We start from the raw sequence: 20,649 nt of genomic DNA, 5'->3' as shown, positions 1-20,649 counted from the left end.
TGTACCCCGTAAATTTTGCATTCTTTGTGTCCAATGTCAGTGGTACATCCTTCTTGCCAAGTTTTGTTAATAACCATCTAGGTCTGAGATCATGGAAACCTGTCAAGCCCTAAGCCTTAACAGGGCAATTAACAGCGACAAATAATTTGTCTTTCACCTGGACATCGCTTAGCGCTTGTTTGCTCCTTTCTCGTTGGTTAGGCTTGAAAGTATGCAAAGATCAAACATCAAAGAACGTCCTTTTTTAAGGTTCTTTTTTACATTTTCTGTGTTTTGGAACACCTTGGGCGGGGGCGGTCTCGCCGGCTCCCCGATCCCGGCGGCCGCCGCTCCTCCCCCGCGGAGCAGGCGCAGAGCGCGGCGGGAAGATGGCGGCGGCGGCGCGGCTGTGGCGGTGCGGGTTGCGCGGGCCCCGTGTGTCCGGCGCCGGGCGGGTAAGGCGCTCCCTGTGCTGCCGGGGTGAGGGCGGACGGATGGCGCTGCGGAGGAGTTCCGCCACCTCCTGCCCCGCCGCCCCGCCTCTGCCCAGGCGCCGTTGTCCCGTTAGGAGAGGGAACGGCGGGGCTCTGCGGTTCTGGCTGCCGGGTTGGGAAAACAGCCGGAAAGGGAGCATCCCTCGGTTCTCCTCACTCCCGAGCCTGTCCGCCGCGGAGCCCCCGCAGAGACGCGGTGGAGCTCCCGGCATACGGCCTGCTGCCCCACTGCCGGGCGCTGCCCTGTCTCCTGCTAGAATGGTGTCGCCCTTTGGCCCCGATAGCGCAGCTGTGCGGGGCCATTTAGGTGAGCGGCTGGAATGTTGCTGTCCGAGCCGTGGCTTGGCTTGACCTTTGACCGAGTTGGCCTGGAGCCTGCAGGAAATCTGGAGGAGAACTTTTTGGAAAGGGCACGTAGTGACAGGACAAGGGGGGATGGATTCAGATTGAAAGAGGGTGCTTTAGGTTAGATTATGGACACATTGCCCAGAAAAGCTGTGGAAGCCCCATCTGTGGAGGTGTTCAAGGCCAGGCTGGATGGATCTCTGGGCAACCTGTTACAGTGGAAGGTGTCCCTGCCCGTGGCAGGGGAGTTGGAACAAGATGATCTTTAAGGTCCTTTCCGATCCAAACCATTCTGTGATTCTGTGACTCTGTGGATGTTGCTGGAGGCCATTTCTAATGAGTTTTCCATGAGCATGGTGCTTCTTTCCCATGACTACTTGTGTGTTTCTGAGATAGCTTGCTGCAGTAATTTCACAATTCACTTCCACCCCTTAGGTGAGGGTTGTTTTGGGGTTTGTCAGTGATTTGTGTGTTTGATGTTTTGATTTTTTTTAAGCTGTTTACGGGCTTCTTTATATCTTTGTTTACACCTGAGATTTAATTTAAAACTTCAGCCTTAAGTAGTGGAATGATTAAATTGGATGGATGCTGTCATAAAAGCCTCTTGTGCAAGCCAAGAAGGAAGGAGACAATAGCGGTCTGACTAAAAGATTGCTCAATTATACCAACTTTACTGGCTGGTTATCATTACCATACTTTATTAGTCTTGGTGCAGTCATCTGCTTTCCTCTGGCATGGCATGTCCTAATCTTCCCCCCTCGAGCAGAGGGAAAAGCTGCTTGCAGTGTTCCTTTCATGTAGATTGAGAAGACTGGACTGTGTTTGTCACTAACAGAGCACCTGATCAGGAAGTCTCAGGAGTTATCTCAATATCCTGAAGGAAGGGGGAGCCCAAATGCCATCTTGATATGCAGTCTCTGCTGTGAGCTGAAATTCTCCAGAGGGAGCTTTTTTTTTCTGAAGAGAGATGAGTAGGGTACTACTAAGAAAGTCCCAGAAGAGAACCTTCACATTTCCCTTTCCTGGAGGCTTAAGACAATTCTGGTACTCTGTTAAAGCACGCAAATTTTATTTTCAGTGGGAGAATTAAAAAACAGTAGTGTTTTACAAATGTGATAGTTCTAGCTTTGGTTCACACTTCGCTTTCTGAATTTGTCCTTTGTAGTGGCTCCATCTCTTCAATTCAACTCAATTTTAGTTTTTCACAGAACATTCTGGACATTGTAAAACAGAGGGGTCAAGTCCAGCTCCTAAGTGAACATCCCGTACAGGGATGGAGCCTGTGACCCTGGTGTTATTAGCACCATGCTTTAAGTTGCATTAAATTGTCTGTGTAATTCCATGATTTTTCTGTCTGCTTTCACCGGAGTTACTTACTCATATGTATTACCACACAGAAAGATCCATGTGCACACTTCTGTGGGCCAGCTTCAAGCTCTGTGGAATCCCTGATGCATTGTAACTGTGGGAAGTACAAAGTATTCATCCACCACTAAATACATTGTCTCTTAAATTTAGTGTTCAAAATGTGAATTAGTAAACAGAATAATAAGTCGTAATACTTTCACTATTTTAAAACTACCCTTCTTCTTCAGTCTGTTGAACAATTGCATGGTTTTATTAACGGGATCATACAAGACTAACCATTCAGTCTTCTTCCACAAAATTGTATTAGATTTTTTTTTTTTTTGTATGAAAATAAACGCATTAGAGGCTCAAGTAGAGGGTAAAACCAGAGAAAATAAGTATCACTTAGTCTTCTAATTGTTTTGCACATGAAAAATAAAGTAAATCTAGATTTGTCATACTTGAAAGCATTTGCAGCTTCAGGTTAAGGTAACTTTTATATTTTAAATAATAAGGGAATTTTTGAATTATTACTGTAATGCTGCTGCCCCAGGGCATTGAATTCAATATTTGGATTAGGGCTTGTGTTAGTTTAGCATATTAGGATGCTAGAAATATCCTATTGGCTATTTTTACTGCAACTTTCTTAGTGACATCACAAATTTCTTATTACATTAGTGGGGTATTTTCTTACTAGCATGGTTTTCTACATGTAACACTGAATTTTCTTATTTTTTCATGTCTGTTTTTGAATGTGTTCCAGCTATGTGTCTTTATGCAGGGACCAATCCTTCCAAGGCTAATTTTCTGTAGATGGTATTTCTGCTGGGACAGAGTGTGATGCTGATAACCTAACCCTGCCCAGTTTTGTCTGAGAGGTGGCATTGGTTTCCTTAGCAGCTCCAATTAGGGCAGGTCTTGTGATGTTTGGTGTTGTCCTGTTCTCCAGTAAAGAAGAAGGTTTGGTTGGATGCAGTAGTAAAGGATCAAAATCATGAGTCTGTTACTGAAGATTTTAAGTTTGCAAATACATACGTATGTAACCTAAAATCACAAGGATTTGTTTATGCATAAATTACAGTGCATATATCAATCTGAAGCCCAAGTCCTTTTGTACTTAGTTGTTAATGGTTTGCCACATGCTTTAGTAAAAGTGATAGATACAAAAATGCATGAAGTAGCAAGAAGCATGAATGAAGTATTTTTCAGTAGCTCTCTAGTTGCACTAGAATGTATAAAAATAGCTCAGGTGCTTTCCTAGTCTAGTGATAGCATTTAAGTAAAGGCCCGTGTGTGTTGCTATAATGCAGTCTAGTCATTCTTATAGTCATATATATATATTTACTTACAATAAGGGAGTTATGATTATTACCTCCACTGCCATAGGAAAACCTGATCTTGCATAACAATCCTGCATACAGAAAGGAGAAAAAGCTAACTTTTCTGGGTTTTTTCTTTCAGTTTTTCAGCTGTGGGCCAAATGTACTGTATCAAGACAGCAGTGCACCACAAGCTGCATTCTTCTCACCTCTTCAAAAAGTGATGTTGCCACCAAATACCTTCCAGGGGAAAGTGGCCTTTATAACTGGTGGAGGTACTGGGCTTGGCAAAGGGATGACAGCAGCTTTGTCCAGTTTAGGTGCCAAGTGTGTTATAGCAAGCCGGTAAATATTAATGAAGGTGTTTTAAAACTTGTATTTAGTACTGACTACTGAATAGATCTGTTTTCTTCTTTACAAACCAGAAAAAATATTTTATTTATTCTGTTGCAGTACATTTTTAAATTACAATGTCATATTGTGGATTCTAGAAACTTGCAGATTTATCTGCAAATGTTTGATGGTATAGAAAATCAGTAGGAAGAAATAAACTAAGCACATTTTCATGAAATGTAGCAGCAAAATAAACAGCCTCAAATAGTAGGCATAAATTCAACTAAAACCTTAAAGAGAACAAATCTTTGTGGACAGTATTGAACAGTAATAAATATTATTACAGGTGCTCTTAATACAGATTTAAATTACAATAAAGAATTAAATACATTCCATTTCTTCAACAAGAGCCCTGATTTTCCTTTGATTATGATTTTTTTACAGTTCTCTTAAGTACTGCAGCAGTCTAGAAGCACTTCAGTAGTCTAGAAAAACAATCTCAGTTTAAATCAAAATAAAGAGAAGTGTTGTGCCATTCATCCTAACAGTAATTTAATTGTTTAGTTTTAAATGTGAATATGTATGTCTCTTATAATACTAGTAGAGTAGTAATTAAAACTAAGTTTGTTATGATCATGTATGTTTTTCTGGCTTGCCACATGTTGATTTGCTTTAGAGTCTCTTACCATTGTCACTTCTGAGTTGCTGTAAAGTAGCACTAACCATAAATTACTTAAAGTTTTTTTCTCAGAAAGTTAGTGGTTAAACATAGTCTTAATCTTAAAGCTCCATTTTCCTGAAAATCAGAAACTTGCATGTGCACATGCATATTTTAAGTTTTAGTTCATATTTGCCCACGAAGAAAAGAAGTTTTAGTAATCTGAATTGTAATTGCATTTTAACTGACATAAGGGATGTTAATACTTCTTTTTAGGAAGCTGGATGTTTTGAAAGGAACAGCAGACGAAATTTCCTCTAAAACAGGGAATAAGGTACGTTTTTGCAGAATTATGAATATGTTACGTATTATACTCTAGATTTTATTGATTTTTTTTTTTTTTTTGTATTTGTGTGCTTCTATCGACTTGTTTAATTTAACATTGATACAGTTTTTAAGTCTTACAACTGCCTTTCCATTATTCTCTAGGTTCATGCCGTCCAATGTGATGTGAGAGATCCAGTTTCAGTTAAGAATGCTGTTGCTGAAACAATCCAAGTGGCAGGACATCCTGATGTAAGTCTTCTAGGAAAGGAAAGAACTCATTCTTCCTTACTGAAAATACTTTGCAGAGTAGGTATGAAGAAAGTTACTGAGACAGAAAGTTAATGGTATGTAAAAAGGCACTAGACAGAACAATGGCAGTACTTCAAGGTAAAGCTAACATTCATAGTTACTCTATACCTCATACCAGTTACTCTCTTCCTGTGGTTCTTAAAATATTTAGTGGCCAAGTAGACAAAACATTTTTATCCTTACTCTGAGGACTAACATCTTGTTTTAAATGATGGGACAATTCTGGAGGGATTCTTTGAATTAAGGAAATGGAGTGTTGCCCTTAAATCCTCGCGAAAAGGTGATTTACCGGTGTGTACTGAATTGTATCTTAACAATGCCTACAAATTAGGAATGGAAGTAACCATAAATGTCTTCTTTGGTCCTTGCTTAGCTTATTAATGTACACAAAGAAAGTTCCAGCTTGGAGATTACTTCTCATAAAATGGAGAAAAATGTCTTCAGTCAAACCAAGCATCTATTTTTTAATAGTTTGGCACAAAGCAGCAGAGCTCTTTATATCAGATTGTGAGGAGGGTGATGTAGTGGAGTCTGAAGGGTGATAATCACCAAATTCTGATTTGCTTGTGAGATAACTTGAATTCTGCTGGCTGTTAGAAAGTGATGATGTAGCATCATTGTAAAGGATAATCAGATTTAAAACTCTTTACTGTAAATTTAAAACTGTTGTATGTGTGTTGTAGACAATTTGCACTCACAAGGAGCTTCCTATAGATGTGGTAGAGAACCTACTGAATTTTAAATGTTGTAAGAAGTAGAGAAATTTATGCTATATAGCTGTATAGCTGTATGCTGTAATAGTGCTAGAAATAAGGCAACTCACTGTCCTGATTTGTAGACAAGATTCTCTGGATGTTATTTTGACTACTAGTTAATGTAGTTTTTTTGGCCAAAGTCAAAATTATGATCTTCAGGTTTTACGTGTGTGTACAGAGGGAGGAGATTTCTTCTGGTATAGTACATTTTCAGAGCACAAATAATTTTCTGAATAAATGCTTCCCATGACTTTTTCTTTACAAGCATTTACCTTGTCTTTAATTTAATGTATTTTGTGTGTTTAAGATAGACTGCAGAGTAAATTGAATATTCAGTTTTTCTCTTAGTTGCAGACATGAGATGTCGGTTTATGAGTCCTGGGTATCACTCACTGCCATACTGCGTGTGAGGTGAGATTGCAAAGACAGAAGTTAATGGCAGTAACTTGAAAGTCCTTCCAGCTTTGTTTTGTTCATTCCATTCCCAATAGTGTTACTCCCAATTAGAAAGCAATCATTCTTGTGTCATGGTTTATTTTGGCAGTCCTACATACCTCAAAGATCATATTGTACATATTGTTTGCTAGTTTTATTATTGTGTCTCTCCTGTATTTATTCAGTGATTCGAGTAACCTCCTCAGTATCTCAAGGTGTTTGGATTTTTCTTTTTTTTCCCTTCAAATTTCAAGGAGGCCTTTAAATTGAATTTGCTGTCCATATGTATAATTTATGGCTGTTGTATATTATTAGTTTTACATTCATGTAATAGTTACTGTGCTGTGTTTCGTAATTGAAAATTCTAATATCTTCATTAGGTGCCGTTCCATTAATAGTACATCATTTTATTGCTTCAGTACATTATATTATTAAATACACTAGATCTGGCTACACAGTTTTTGGGTTAAATGCAGCTAATGTGATGCTTAGTTCGTTGAAGAGAAAGCATCCTCTACCTGATGATTGTTCATAGGAAGGGATGGATGTACATCTATTCAACAAAAGTCTTGTAGTCGTTGTTTGCAGTACACTGTATCATAATGCTCTCAGCACAACTGATTTGAATTCCTGTAATGCAACAGTCACTTCATCCCGACTTTAGTTATCAGGTTGCTGCCTTTTGCTTCTATTCCCATGCATCCTTTATATTAAATAGACATGATGCTGGAATTTGATGGGGGCAAATTTTTCTGTTAGGATGCATTTGAGACACTGTGGAAAATAGTGACTTAAGTCAGCCTCTACATCTTACAGTACAGTAGTTTGGAAATACAGCTAATTTTCTATAACTGATACTTTATCTATGCTGTAGATGTTAAAATTTCTTATGGATTATTCTCCCTCTTCCCCTGCCCCCCGTACATCATTCGATGAGGATATTTTTACTTTTGTCCCTAGAAACGCTAAAAAGCTCCTTGTAAATTCTTTACTATTGTCTCAAGAAGAGTTATTTTTAGTTAACTCTTTCCCTTTGTGTGTTTCAGGTTGTGATAAACAATGCAGCTGGAAACTTTATTTCTCCTTCTGAACGACTTTCTGCTAATGCCTGGAAAACAATAACTGATATTGTACTTAATGGTACTGCTTTTGTAACTCTGGAAATTGGAAAGGAGCTCATTAAAGTAAAAAAAGGTATTTTAAGCATTGTGACATAGTATTACTTGCTTTCCTTGCCTTACTATTTTTATAGCCAGTTTTGAGAGTCCATGTGAGAAGAGGTATACAATCAGGTGAGAAGTGAAAGACAATTTTTAACGTCCTTCTAGAAAGGAACTTCTTCAGTGAAAGCTGGACTTATGTATCACACAGTAGATCTGGCTAACAATTACTTCATCATAGTATCAGGCCTTACAACTGGACTTGGAGTCAACTGAGGCTAAATATAAAAATCTAATTGCAGAGTTGTAGATGTAAAACATTTTTTAAATTAAAAAAATAAAGCTTTTTGTTAAAAAACCACCCCTCTTATTTTTTCTGAATTTTCTCTATGTTTGTTAATTTCATTGAACTGAGCATGGGATATTTCTTTAAATGAACAAGAAGTCAGAATTTCCCTTTGAATTTTCCTCCTACAGTAAAATAAAATTTACAGCTGTCCTATTTGACTAATAGTACTAGAGAATATTATCTTTAAGATAAATTGAAAGATAGTTTTGAAATTGAAATCAGTATTAGATTTTATTTTCATGGGTTTAATTATTAATTCTGGACTACCTAGAAATTTAATTCAATATCACAGCTTCACCTTAAAGATACAGCAGTTCTTTTAATATACTATTTAGTCAAAGATTTATTGAACCAGATTATTGTCTTAAAAGGAAAGGTGATGTATGCCCTTCTGTATTATATCATAGATTATTTACAAGGAACTGCTTTAATTTTACATTCCAGTTATAAATTGAAAAACAGTGAGTTTATTTTATAAGATCAGAATAATATAATGTCAAATTCATTTAAAACCAGTAAGACATAGTTACGGTTTTCCATGTGCCCTCACTTCTGAATCCTGTTTTCTAGGTACAGCCACTGTGTTGAAATACTACTTTTGTATTTACACTGTATTTCTTTAACCTCTGAATTAGCTGACTTTCTTCAAAATCCTTTCCAAAAAGTACTCCATGAGCTTACACTATTTAATATAACAATATGAAGTTAATGTCATTTTAGTGGGTCTGTAACAGTTTTTGTTAGTATACAAGTATGTCCCCACTATATTTTAGCAGCACATGAAAAATTAATTTCCACCATTCTGGTGCTGGTATTCCCTCATGAGAAACCCATCCCCAGCTATGACTTACTATATCATTGTTGCAGACCATTGAAATAGGTTGCCTTATGGTCTTCCACATGCATGTAGTGTGCCCGTATAGTAATGTGAAATACGAATTCAAACATGCTCTTGTTTTTGCTCTTGTTGAATAAAAAGCTACTTTCCTTACTTCCATCCCCAAATTTGGCAAAATCCAGATGTCATTCACCTTCATGTTGTCTCTCTTCCTTTCACTTCTAAGCTTCCAAAATATGTGAATTTCTTTTGCTATTACTTGCATGTCTTCCTCTAGGGGAGTCCTTCTGTAAATAAGACTTTTTGTTTAAGGCTTTCTTTAAGACATGTTTTTGCATGACAAGTTTGTCATGTGTTCCTGTTTGTCATCTCGCCTTCATTTTCTTTTTACTTGCTTGGTTGTTTCTAGTTTGAGCAGGAACCTTAGTTTCTAAAGTGATGCTACCTAGTGCAAATATTTTAGATCAGTCTGTGAGGATGCTACAAATCTGACTGTTTCTAGAACACTGGGATATCCTTTAGGTCTGCAGTGTGACCTACATTAAGTCTAATGTAGTAAATAGTAAAAGTTCATTGCTTTTAGACTGCAAGTTTGTGCTGGTATTTAAAAGGAATTTGCAATCTGCTAGCATGTTACTTATTTCTGCAACGTGAGATTGATCAGTTATTGTCCATTTTATGAATACAAGCTTTAGAAATAAAAGTTGTGTGTGAGCTGAAGTGTTCTTTAAATATCAGAGCTGTAAATTTGTCAGTTTCTGTGTTAGGCTGACCTAACTTGCCTCTATTAACCCGAATTTTAAAAAAAAGTCAGTGGTTTAATTCTACACAATGTGGTTTAATTCTACAATGATCTGTAGATAACTTCAAAGTTGTTCTGTGCTTTTTTGCCTGTGTAGATTTTTCCATTCAAAGTCTCTCAGTGAAGACTCATTTTTTATAAACAGGGCCCCCAGTTTCTGGGTATCTGTTGGCATTTCAATTAGTGCTTGTTTATGGTTCTCTTTAGTTTCTCTTGTGTCAACATTACTGTATTTTTTTACCTGAGTCTCTACTTACGTGCAATCTATCAGTATTGTGTATTGGTTTAGAAATACTCCCTGGGTAGCTATTCTAATGAAATTATTTCTAAAATATAGTAAGTGGAACAGTTATTTTAGTTACTGTGACGTAAGCAGTGAACTGTCATCCCTTGTCCTTCATTTCCCAGCTACAGTAAGCTCATGTCAGTCATTGATCAGACATAATTTGCAGGATTCTATAAAAGAAAGGTTAAATAACTGCACTTGCAATTTCCATTATATTCCAGAATGTTTTTTTCTAAATCTGTTATAAAATATAGCATATAAAAGAAAGGAGTTCTTTTATAATGGAGTTTGTTGTGATAATAGCACGAAAAGTTATGCAGGTTCAGTCTGTAATTGGCTGTGCTACAGAAAAAGCTTCTGAAAATTTCATAAAAACCTTTGTTTTTCTGCATAAATTTTAACTCAAACCCTCAACTGTTGATTTGAAATTATGCCAAACCTAGCTGTTAATGCTGATTTTTTTCATTGTTTGGGGTTTTTTTGTTTTTGTTTGTTTGTTCCACACACACACACACACACCCGCCCCAGTAATTGATGAATTTAGGGCAAAGTATTTGCTTAGTGACAACTAGACTGGGGCAGCTTCTGAAAAAACACTGGAAGATCTTAGGCCTTCACTCCAGTTAGACTAATTCATGCATTAAGTTCATTATCAGAAGTCTGGGGGCTTAGACCTTCAAAGCCTAATCGATAGCTGTTTGCACTTATCTGGAAGAACTCTTAAGACGTGAGCAAAAGAGGGAACTGAAATAAAAAGGCTTGAAAAGGAAGTTTCAAAGACTGTATTTTTAAAATGTCTTTTCACTGCTCAGAGTGAAAAGGCATCCCTAACACTTGAGTTGAAAACTTCTCTACCATTTAGCTTGCTTCTACCTGAATTTGAGAATTTGATATTCTGAGTTGTTTGGCTTCTCTGTTATGTGTTGTTTTTAAATGTTTTTGCACCTTCTAGGAGCAGCATTCCTGGCTATTACAACAATTTATGCCGAGAGTGGTTCAGGATTTGTGTTGCCCAGTGCCTCTGCCAAAGCTGGTGTAGAAGCAATGAGCAAGTGAGTAATACAGCAAAATGTGTGTTTTGGTTTTCAAGTCCTTAAGAGGGGGAACCTGGTCTATTAAAATGGAGCTCATTAGTGTAGTTCCCCTGTTTCATTGTACCACAAGAGTTCAATCCATGCTCCAATATCCTAGCAAGAAAATAGTATGCTGACAGCTTCTTATAGAGGGAAGTGTTAACTGCTACTTTTTTTTTCCACAAGACCATGATAAGGACGAGTAAAACCACGTATTTTGGCAATTGCAAGTTCCAAAGTTTGTTTCACAGAGTTTTGATAATCAGGTTCTCTTGCATTCTCATACGTGAACCAGCTATTAGGGGAGCTGTTTGAGATCTATTGCATTTTGCACGTTGTTTGTCTGAGGAAAAGACATGCCTGTTATTTGGGTGCAGTACACTGTGGCTTCAGCTCTGTTTAGATTCATCAGCAATTTTGTTTCCTATCACTTTTTAAAATTAAGGTCTGCAGTTCTGCTTAGGTCAGAACAGTATCATGTTGATGTATCCATGGTGTTCAGCAAACAAAAGGATTTCTCTCATTTTTGATTTCAGGCTAGTCCTTCATAGCACATAGGTCTTCTTCTGCACTTCAGCAGAAAGAATTGAATAGATTGGCAGCCTTTCAATAACTAGAATTCTTTTTCTGGAAAAAAAACGAGGAATTGAGTAATGGTCTTGATTTCTGTTCTATAGAGCTGTAACAGAAATGTGTACTTTTCAGAGACTTTGACTCAGCTAATTCATTCACTGTAGTAGATGCAGAGTACCCATCATGCAGGGAAAATGTCATAAAGCAAAACTATTCTAGTGGTACTGTTCTAGAATGTATCCTCTATTTTGTGTTATTTCAAAACATAAAATGTGAGAGCTATGTTGCAAATGTTAGAAATGTATACTCGTGAGATAGTCTAAATTACCACAGAAAGATGAATGCCTAACAGTTGTTTGTTAAGGAATTCAGGTGCCAACACCATCCATGATTTGCAAGGGAGGAAGAATTGCTCCTTCATATTGCTTTACCTATGATTCCTCTAATAAATCAGTATCCCTCTGTTGTGAATGAGATTTTTTTCTGCTTCTTTGAAATTATTTTGTTAAGTGCAAAAAAATCCCTTTAAGTAGCAATTGTCTGTTTCAGGAATATTCTAGTATTTACACATTTGATTAGATTTATTTTTTTCTGAATAGGATTACAATATTGTGTTTAAAATATTGACATATTCTGTTAATGAATTTTTAGGTCTCTTGCGGCTGAATGGGGTAGATATGGCATGAGATTCAATGTGATTCAACCAGGTCCCATAAAAACAAAGGTACATGGCATGAAGTGAAACACAGCCTTGGATATGCTTTGTAGTACAGACTTAACTTTACAACAGTCTAACCTTTCTGTAGCTGTAAATTCTAATATGATTTCCTTGATAGTCAAGACTGTACTGGAATATTGACCACACTTCCCTCTTAGTCTTTTGGTAAAATAGAATTTTTTGAACTTCTGAGACCTGCCACTATCCACTCTACTATACTTGATATAATTTTTTTTTTTAGTGTTTCAAAGAATTGATATATCAAAGTACTTAATACTGATTCTGTATACTTGGTTTGTCAAGTGGAGTAAATTCTTACACTTGTTGGAGTAAAATTCCTGTTTCTGTCTGAACCTTTAATTTTTAAGCAAAACATGTGATCAGTTCCAAAATCTTAGAATCTCTTAATACTGATTCTGTATACTTGGTTTGTCAAGTGGAGTAAATTCTTACACTTGTTGGAGTAAAATTCCTGTTTCTGTCTGAACCCTTAATTTTTAAGCAAAACATGTGATCAGTTCCAAAATCTTAGAATCTCTTTTAGGTATATGAGAACAGAATCTCACTAGTTTTGTTGAAAATCTCAAAACTAGAAAGAGAAAAACTAAGTTGGCAAGGAAATGAGAAGCTTTGGAGTGAGAAGGAGGATTGGAGGGTTTGAAGGAAGTAATCCAGAGCAGCTGGAGCAGGAAGAATAAAGGAAGCAGTACTGCAAGAGGAGAAAGGAGGATCCATTTCCCATTGAATCAGATTAATATGATTATGAGCACTAACAACTAATAATGGTATTACTTCTTCCTGTAAAATATTTCACAGTTGGTTTTGCTGTTGTTTTGGGGATAGGGGTGCAGAGTTGGTTCTTTTTTTTTTTTCTTTTTTACTATTCTTTCTTTTTTCCCTCTTGTCAGTTTTAGATGCCACACTGGAAAATTTAGTTTTGACTCTTTTCACTAGAAAGAAAAATAAGTGGCAGAATTAGCAGGATTATAAGAATGTTGAAATATCATTAGAAAATCAAACCAAAAGTTCTCCAGGCCTTGTATCTTGTGTATTTTTAAGTAAGAGTAGAGGAAAAACATTCAGCAAGTTATGGGATTTAAATGTCTATAGTGCTACCTCCAGTTAATATTCCTTTTTTGAACTAATAATGTATAACCTGCTTAAGATAACGCACGTTCTTTATAAAATGCTACATTTGGTGTATGGTTCCAACTTGAAATTTCCCTGAAAGCACAAAAAGGTAGACAGCATATTGCAAAATAAAGATTTTCTGCCTTAGGGGCAATATCCATGGCCTTAAAAATACTGTTTTGAGTCATGGTGGGAAAAGAGCAAGGCCTACAAGTGCAACACTGTTAGGCTTACAAACTGGCAATTAAAAACATGGCAATAGAAGAATTAAATGGCATGCTTACAGCCATGATTACATGAATACAGAGTGCTTTAAATCTTAAGTCCAGTAATTCAACGTAAGTGTTACTGATACATTTCTGATTTTGAGTGAGGAGGAGGGAAGAAAAATCCTTGTGGAGGAGCAGGGAAGAAAAATCCCCTTTTATTTCCCATGCTTTTAAGCTATTCAAGTACTAAAGCTTCTGGTGATTTCCTTTAGCTTTAGCAGCTGCTGCAATTTAACTGAACTTGATGATTTTTTTTCTTTTCCATTTTATGTACTCTGTCATGTATAATTTATTTTTGGTTACTTTTCTGTTCCTCTTCTTCCCTTGTTCCTCTCCTCTGTCCATGCAGCAATTTCGGGTCTTGGTTATTTCCTCAAATGTTTATCAAGGGTGTTTGAGGGAAAAAAAGATGGTTAAGTCCTTTTGTTTTTCACAGATAGATGGTGGGTGACTATCCCAAATGTGCTAAATTCCGACTTATCATCAGTATATGCGTATCAGTGCAACAGGGATAAATTACTTTTTCTTTTCCACTTCCTTTATCGTGCTACTGACAATGAGAGTGCAGACAGCTTACTCACAAATGCTAACTTCCATGTTGTATATGTGGAGTCAAATCTCTGTTGGATTTTATTTTCTGATGTAGTTATACCTTTTTTTTTAATGTTTCTTTTAATTCTCAGGGTGCTTTTAGCCGCCTTGACCCAACAGGCACATTTGAGAAGATGATGATTGAGAGGATTCCCTGTGGTCGTCTGGGAACTATAGAAGAAATTGCAAATCTTGCTGCCTATTTCTGCAGTGACTATGCAAGCTGGGTTAATGGAGCAGTGAGTTTTGGTTGACCTTGTTTGTATAATTAACCTGATGATGGTGTGAGTATTGATGATGTTTTATTAAAGCCCTGGTTTCCGAAATGAAACCAAACGTCTTACTTTAAAATTCTTTACAACCATTATCCATCTTTTGAGTGTAGTGCATGGTTGTTAGCACCTTTGAAAAGAACTTATAAAAGTGGTTAAATTGCATTATTTTGAGTACAGGCCATTCTCTCCCAAATCAGTAAAAGTTAATTTCACACTTCATAACAAGGGAATACTACAGAAACCCCACTATTACTAAATACACTGTTTGTGCTTTTTCTAGGTTATCAGAATGGATGGTGGAGAATTTGTTTCTATGGCAGGAGAATTCAATGACTTGAAGAGGGTATTAATTTCCTTGCTTGCTATTTTACATTCACAGACACTTTGATGTGTAGTTATTATATGAAATTTCAATAAAATTCTCATTTCTTTTTTTAGGTTACCAAAGAGCAGTGGGATGTGATGGAAGCAATGATTAGAAAAACAAAAGGCTCCTAAAGTACATAACTTTGTGGTGGAGGTTCTTAGAAATGAACCACTACTTTTTCATTAGTATTTAAAATAACCAATTGAGAAATAGCCTTCAAAATATTTTTTATGCTGATTTCAATAAAATATTTTGATATTGTCGTATTTGGAATATAATTTGTATATTTTTCCAATCTAAAATCTGTTTGTTGCAATAGTGAACAACAGTTGGTCACTAAAATTTTGTTGTTCTTTATGTTGGCTCACATAGACATACCATGGTCTACAATCAACCTTTTTTTTTATCTTTCTGAGGATTTTTTTTCTCAGATATATGTAAGTGTATCTCAATATTGTAATACCAGTGGCATTTCAGTGCTATTATAACTGAATGTAGTCACTAATCTGAAAAGAGAAACAAAGTCCTAATCTTCACACTTCAATAAGAAGTTCTAAACTTGCAAATACAGTTTCACATTATTAGGACTACATACGCTAAGAAAGAATAATTCCTGTGGTTACTTAGCAAATCTCAAAATGCATAACCATCTTGGTCTCATCTTTTGTGACATTTTCAGTCTGGTAATTATCTTATTCTGAACTTTAAAATGGCATTTAAGGACCTACAGTGCCTTTCTAAGGAGCTTGCTCTTTGTCATGATGAAGTTAATGTTCCTGAAAATGAGAAGCTGAAAATCATTTGCTATTACATATGTGTGACTATGGCAGCTCTCCATAAAAAGTGGTTTATTTGAGGCTATTAAAAGGATGTTGGTAAATTGGGACTGAAAGTGTTGGTACCTCATTTGTTGAAATTTACAAAAAAACCCAGGATTTTGCTTGCATTCACAGGCTGGTACTAAAGGAACTTGAAGACACCATAACCACTGAATCTAGTCAGTTTATCCATTCCAGATAGCAGGTGATAAAAAAAAAATTGCTCTCCCTCTTTTATCCAAATTTAGAAAGTTGGTAGTTTTTGTCCCTCCTGCCTCAGACAATGGCTGAAATTATTCAAAGAAGCTATCAATCTTTGGCCTTTACAACCTGAAATAAGTGCGGGTTTTTGGGGGGTTTTTTTGGTGTTTAACTAGAGTTCCAGCATGTCCCCACATACAAGCATGTACATAGTTTTATGTGCTTTGCGACTGATACAGTGATTTAGGAGTCAGGACAATAGAATCAATTTAAGGATGTCTTCCTTCAGGTGCTGGTGGCGGTCATGTATTTTTCCACACAATCCAGAACATACTTAACATATGCCAACAGCTGACTTTGAAGTCACTTGATTGCCTTATTACAAATCTGAAGCAAGCTGTGTTCTGCCGAAACTGTGGACTGTGTTAGTGTGGGCTTCCATGTGCCTTTCTCCTGTACATGATGGTCCTGTGTGGGATTGAATAGCCACTGATAATAAATCAACTGTGTTTATCATACCAGCCTTCAAGGTGTTCTTAAGCATAATGTAAAGCTTTTTTATGGCAACTTGGGTTTGGTAGGTGTGTTGTCAAGATCAAATTCTGACATGACAGCCATATCTTTTCTCCAAAAAGTGATTTAATTGAGAAGTTAGGCCCATATATACTGGTTTTTGCTCGTCATCCTTTGCATATAATTATATTGCCTCCTTGTATGGGACGCAGTTGCATACAAAACTTTGACATTTGAAAAAAAGTGCTTCAAAAAAAATTTTGAATGTATGTTTGTGAGATGTGGTAACATCAAGTATTTCTCTGGAGTGTCTTGTAGGTTATCCTCTGGTCACAGGCTGTCAATAAAATTATATTCCTATCAGTCTCTTTCATCTGTGGGTTTCTGTGACTTAAGTGTGTCATGTGATTAAAATATTGGACTGAGTCTGGAGATAACCATGCTGAATCTCTGAAATTGCCATAGACTTCATGTGACCTGAAGTCATTTCTGTTTCCTGTTAACAGCAGGACAAGTGTACTTTGCAGTATTCCCTCTGAGCTGGTCATGTGAAGCAAGAAGACTGGCAAGTTCCTTTCAGCTCACAAAACATAGGTCCTGTGTGGGACACAGGTAGAAAAGATCAGGAAAAGAGGCATATTCCAAGTTTCAACATGAAGTTGGGATCCAGTTAATGCTTGGTTTTGGGGGCTAGGAAGCACTTCTGCCTGTCATATAGCTCTCTTCCCTAAATTAAATAGTATAAAATATACTATAAATATAGTATAATATATAAAAATATTATATATATATATAAATATATAAAATATACTATAAAATCATAGTAACTTAGGATAGCAGATTTTGCTTCATCCGATAAGTCAAAATATTGAAGGGAGGTCTCTTGAAGCCTGTCTTGTAAAGACATACCAGGGTTTTATTTACTAACAGTGTTTGTTGTTTGCAGAAATAGGTACTGCTTCTGAAATATCGTCTTTTACCTGTTTACTGTTCGTAGCTAAATGAATTATTAATTGTAAAGTGACAAACTATTTTTAAAGCAATTGAACCAGAAAGCACATTTGAAGTTTTAATGAGCTTCTATAATAATAGGATTTCTTTTATCTTGCCTATGCCAGTGACATCCATCTCAAACTACACAAGCTAGTTGCTTTTAGATGCTGAGCGTTTTGTCCTGACAAGATCTATACAGTATGTTGATGCAGGTTTTAGAAATGGCATATAATGTTTTAAGAGGTATATGTTACTTAACTTATGAAGTATTTGCTAATATATAGACTTAGTTAACTGAAAAAAATGTAATTCTGGTCTTGTCACTGCTGCAAGAGAATGGAGTAGTCCAACTGGGATGCATTTCCTTTAGTAAGAGTTGTTATACTTGGAAAGGAACATTGCTATGAAGACATGAATCCTGAAAATCTCCAGTTTATGTTTTGCCTAAATACAATGTAATTGATGGTGAAGTAGCAACACATGGTATCTGAACTCAGGAAAAGAATAAGAAAGGAGCATAATAGCTACTACCTACCTAACCCAGGCAGTGTCGGATTTGGAAACTCCAAAAGAAGCTGATCTAAATGCTGATGAGGATTAGACTGTCCTGAAAAGGGCATAAAATATTGCTAAAACCCAAGAGGTGTCCAATCCATAAGCATGCCCCACAGCTCTGTATTACTCACAGACTGGCATAAAGCACAGTCATCACAGCTTCTTTATTCTAAACATAGCTGCAATGGCAGGAGAGATAGTGTCCATGCTGTCTTAGGCTGGCATATTTGCCCTGAGATTATTACATTCCTCACCCTGCCTGAGATTGCCAGGGAGCCACAATGTAAGGGGAAGGATGAAAAAATGTATTGCTTTGTGGCCTAATCATTTTATGAATGAGGGACAGGAGGGTGAAGGAATGAGTCAGAAGAGGTGATGGTGTACACTGGTGTTTGCAATGGGATTCAGTAGGGTTGCAGAGGCTGTTTAATTTTCATGAATCACAAGGATACTTTCCTAAAATCCAAATATCTTTTTAAAAATTACTTTTGCATGATCCATCAGTGAAAGGTGTTATCACTTCCATGGACTCAACTTGGAGACATCCACAAAGGGGATTCACTGTCTGTTTTCAACCAAACAGTGCATCTTGTCTGTTTAATTAAATCTTGAAGTTACCCTTTTTATTTCTGCTGCTGATTTACTGTCTTTGAACCTGGTACAATTTATTAGATTAATTCAGTGCTGCAAAAGTGGTATTGTGCTTATCACTTGGTAGGGGCTTATCAACAAGTTATGAAAATCATTTAAGATTGCAAATGAGAGAAATCTGTTACATTACCTCTTCAGTATGATACCAGAACTGCTGTCAGTCTTCAGTTCTCCTAGTTCCGGGAACTCTCTCCTCTTGAATATTTCAATTATAGTTGTGAATATTGCTTGTATTTCCCAAGTTGAGAATTTGCTTTACAAACAGAGGATACTATCTGAGGAAACAGAGTTTCTAGCTGTCAGTACTGGCTTCCAAGTTCATAGGCATGTGAATTGCTCATTTATATATATTTTTCCCCATACTGATAACATGTAACTAAAGACACTGAATTGCAAGAAAGTTTGTACTATTGTCTATGGAGCATCTTGTGTTGTAACTGCTAAATAAGTAATGCCAACTGAACAAAGGTAACCCCACAGTCTTTTATGAGATCATTTAATATGCAATAAAATAAAATAGTCTTTGGGATTTGCATGCACTGACCTGCTTTTATTTGCTGTAGAACAACTTTGGTTGATTTCAGAGGGAATTGGAGGTGCTCAACACTTCAGAAAATCAGGCCTTATATATTCAGGTGCCCAAGTATGCATTTTGTTTCTTCCCAAATACACAGCAAGTAGGAGTGGATTTCAGTTGCCCTCCATAACCAGTGTCTATGACCATGATTATGATGAGGGCTTAGTATAAACCAGAAAAAGCAAACCTTATGTAAAGAAACAAAGCCTTAATTGAGATTTAAGGGGGATTTAGCAGCAGTGTGTATGTATTTTATTCATTGACAAGGTTCATTTTGCATAAAAGTGCTGATGACTGTCAGCGCCCTGATCTGTATTTTACATTTGCCCTTGGAATATGGTGTTTAGAAATTTCATCAGCTTGTGTGAATAATATTTTCAAAGGTGGATAACCAAGTTCTAAACAGGGAGGATTAGGTCAGTGCTATGATACTGTGCATGAACTGCTGATGATAGAGCAGTGCAGCAGTGAACGCAAGAAAGCCAAGGTACTTGTTTCAAGAGTGTGTTCAATCCTAATTAAGTTGTTGGTGAAAATTCACATGATATTCTCCATACTGGTCAGCTGGGCAGTGTTACTGGGCCCTGAGGTGCCCTGATGGACAGTGGTGTGGGCCTAGGTGGAAGCAGGCACTCACTCTGCCTGACCTGGTATTGGTAAGGTTTACTTCTGTCAGCAAACTCTGCATTTATAATGCCAAGGGTTTATGAAGGGCCTCATCATTACTATTGTTGTTCTTTAGTTTGCTGATTTTTGCTTTAAAATTCCTAGAAGATCACCTTCTTTGATTTGAATACCATGTTAAGTTTTAATCTGTACACATTTAAACTAGAATGGGCTAAAATATTTTACGGCATACCTGTAATTTGTAGGACAGTGTTTTTTGGTATTTGTTAGCTTGAGTGATTCTTTGCGTGTTTATTCTAATAAACAGTTAATAGCTTCAGTAAAGGGGATTCCACGTCGCTGTCTCAGTTTGTGTGGTTAGCAGGAATATGGCATACCTGCACTACATCATGTAATTCATCTTTGTGCCTGCTACAGTTTTACTTTTCTTTGGTCACCAGATGTCTACCAGAAGAAATTAGAAATCTTCCCTATCATCACCTCTTTTATTATTATGCCTTGCTCTGCCCCAACCCTAACATTTAAAAATCAGTCTGCCCAGGAGTGATTGAGAAGTTTAAAACCTGGAGGTTTTACAGGAGTTTGGACTTAGCCATTCTTGTCACAATTTGCCTTGCACTGACACTAAGCAGCTTTGCCAGAACTGGGTTTTAAATTGCTGTCTTTTAATCCAAGTTTTATTTAAGAGAAATCCTGCCTGTGGGTGACTGAGACCTGCTTTCTGTGTTGTGCCCTGCAGCAGAGCCAGCTGGTGAGCAGCAGCAGTAGCACAAGGGTGTTGGAGTCCAGGGCATTCCTTTGGCTGCCCTGGAGGGTCAGAAACCTGGACAGGGGGGTCTGGGACCCTGGCACAGAGCCCAGAGGGACATTGGCTTTGATCTCAGTCCATGGGAAAGGCTTCCTGCACTGCAAGATGAATTACAGGCCACAAGAGTGTGAAAGATTGTAGTTTAGCTTATCACAGGGTGAAAAACAGTAGGT

At 37.0% G+C, this 20,649-nt stretch overlaps 1 protein-coding gene across 1 annotated transcript; it reads left to right on the top strand.

Moving 5' to 3' along the window:
- The first annotated feature begins 329 nt into the window (after window positions 1-329).
- On the top strand, window positions 330-14,999 carry DECR1 (2,4-dienoyl-CoA reductase 1). The gene is made up of 10 exons (XM_040064079.2): window positions 330-434; window positions 3,627-3,829; window positions 4,752-4,809; window positions 4,965-5,051; window positions 7,348-7,495; window positions 10,689-10,788; window positions 12,034-12,106; window positions 14,184-14,330; window positions 14,647-14,709; window positions 14,805-14,999. The coding sequence occupies exons 1-10, from the start codon at window positions 369-371 to the stop codon at window positions 14,862-14,864; spliced, it is 1,005 nt and encodes a 334-aa protein (XP_039920013.1). The 5' UTR covers window positions 330-368; the 3' UTR covers window positions 14,865-14,999.
- Window positions 15,000-20,649: the final 5,650 nt, after the last annotated feature.

The sequence above is a fragment of the Hirundo rustica genome, chromosome 1, assembly GCF_015227805.2.
Source record: "Hirundo rustica isolate bHirRus1 chromosome 1, bHirRus1.pri.v3, whole genome shotgun sequence".
Taxonomy (NCBI): domain Eukaryota; kingdom Metazoa; phylum Chordata; class Aves; order Passeriformes; family Hirundinidae; genus Hirundo; species Hirundo rustica.
Note: the sequence above shows the minus strand (reverse complement) of the source record. Positions and strands in the feature narration are given on the sequence as shown.

Coding starts and splice junctions, on each gene's coding strand:
- DECR1 (XM_040064079.2), top strand. CDS start 369: ATGGCGGCGGCGGCGCGGCTGTGGCGGTGCGGGTTGCGCGGGCCCCGT. Junction 3,830..4,751: donor AAGTGTGTTATAGCAAGCCG/GTAAATATTAAT, acceptor ACTTCTTTTTAG/GAAGCTGGATGTTTTGAAAG. Junction 7,496..10,688: donor GCTCATTAAAGTAAAAAAAG/GTATTTTAAGCA, acceptor TGCACCTTCTAG/GAGCAGCATTCCTGGCTATT.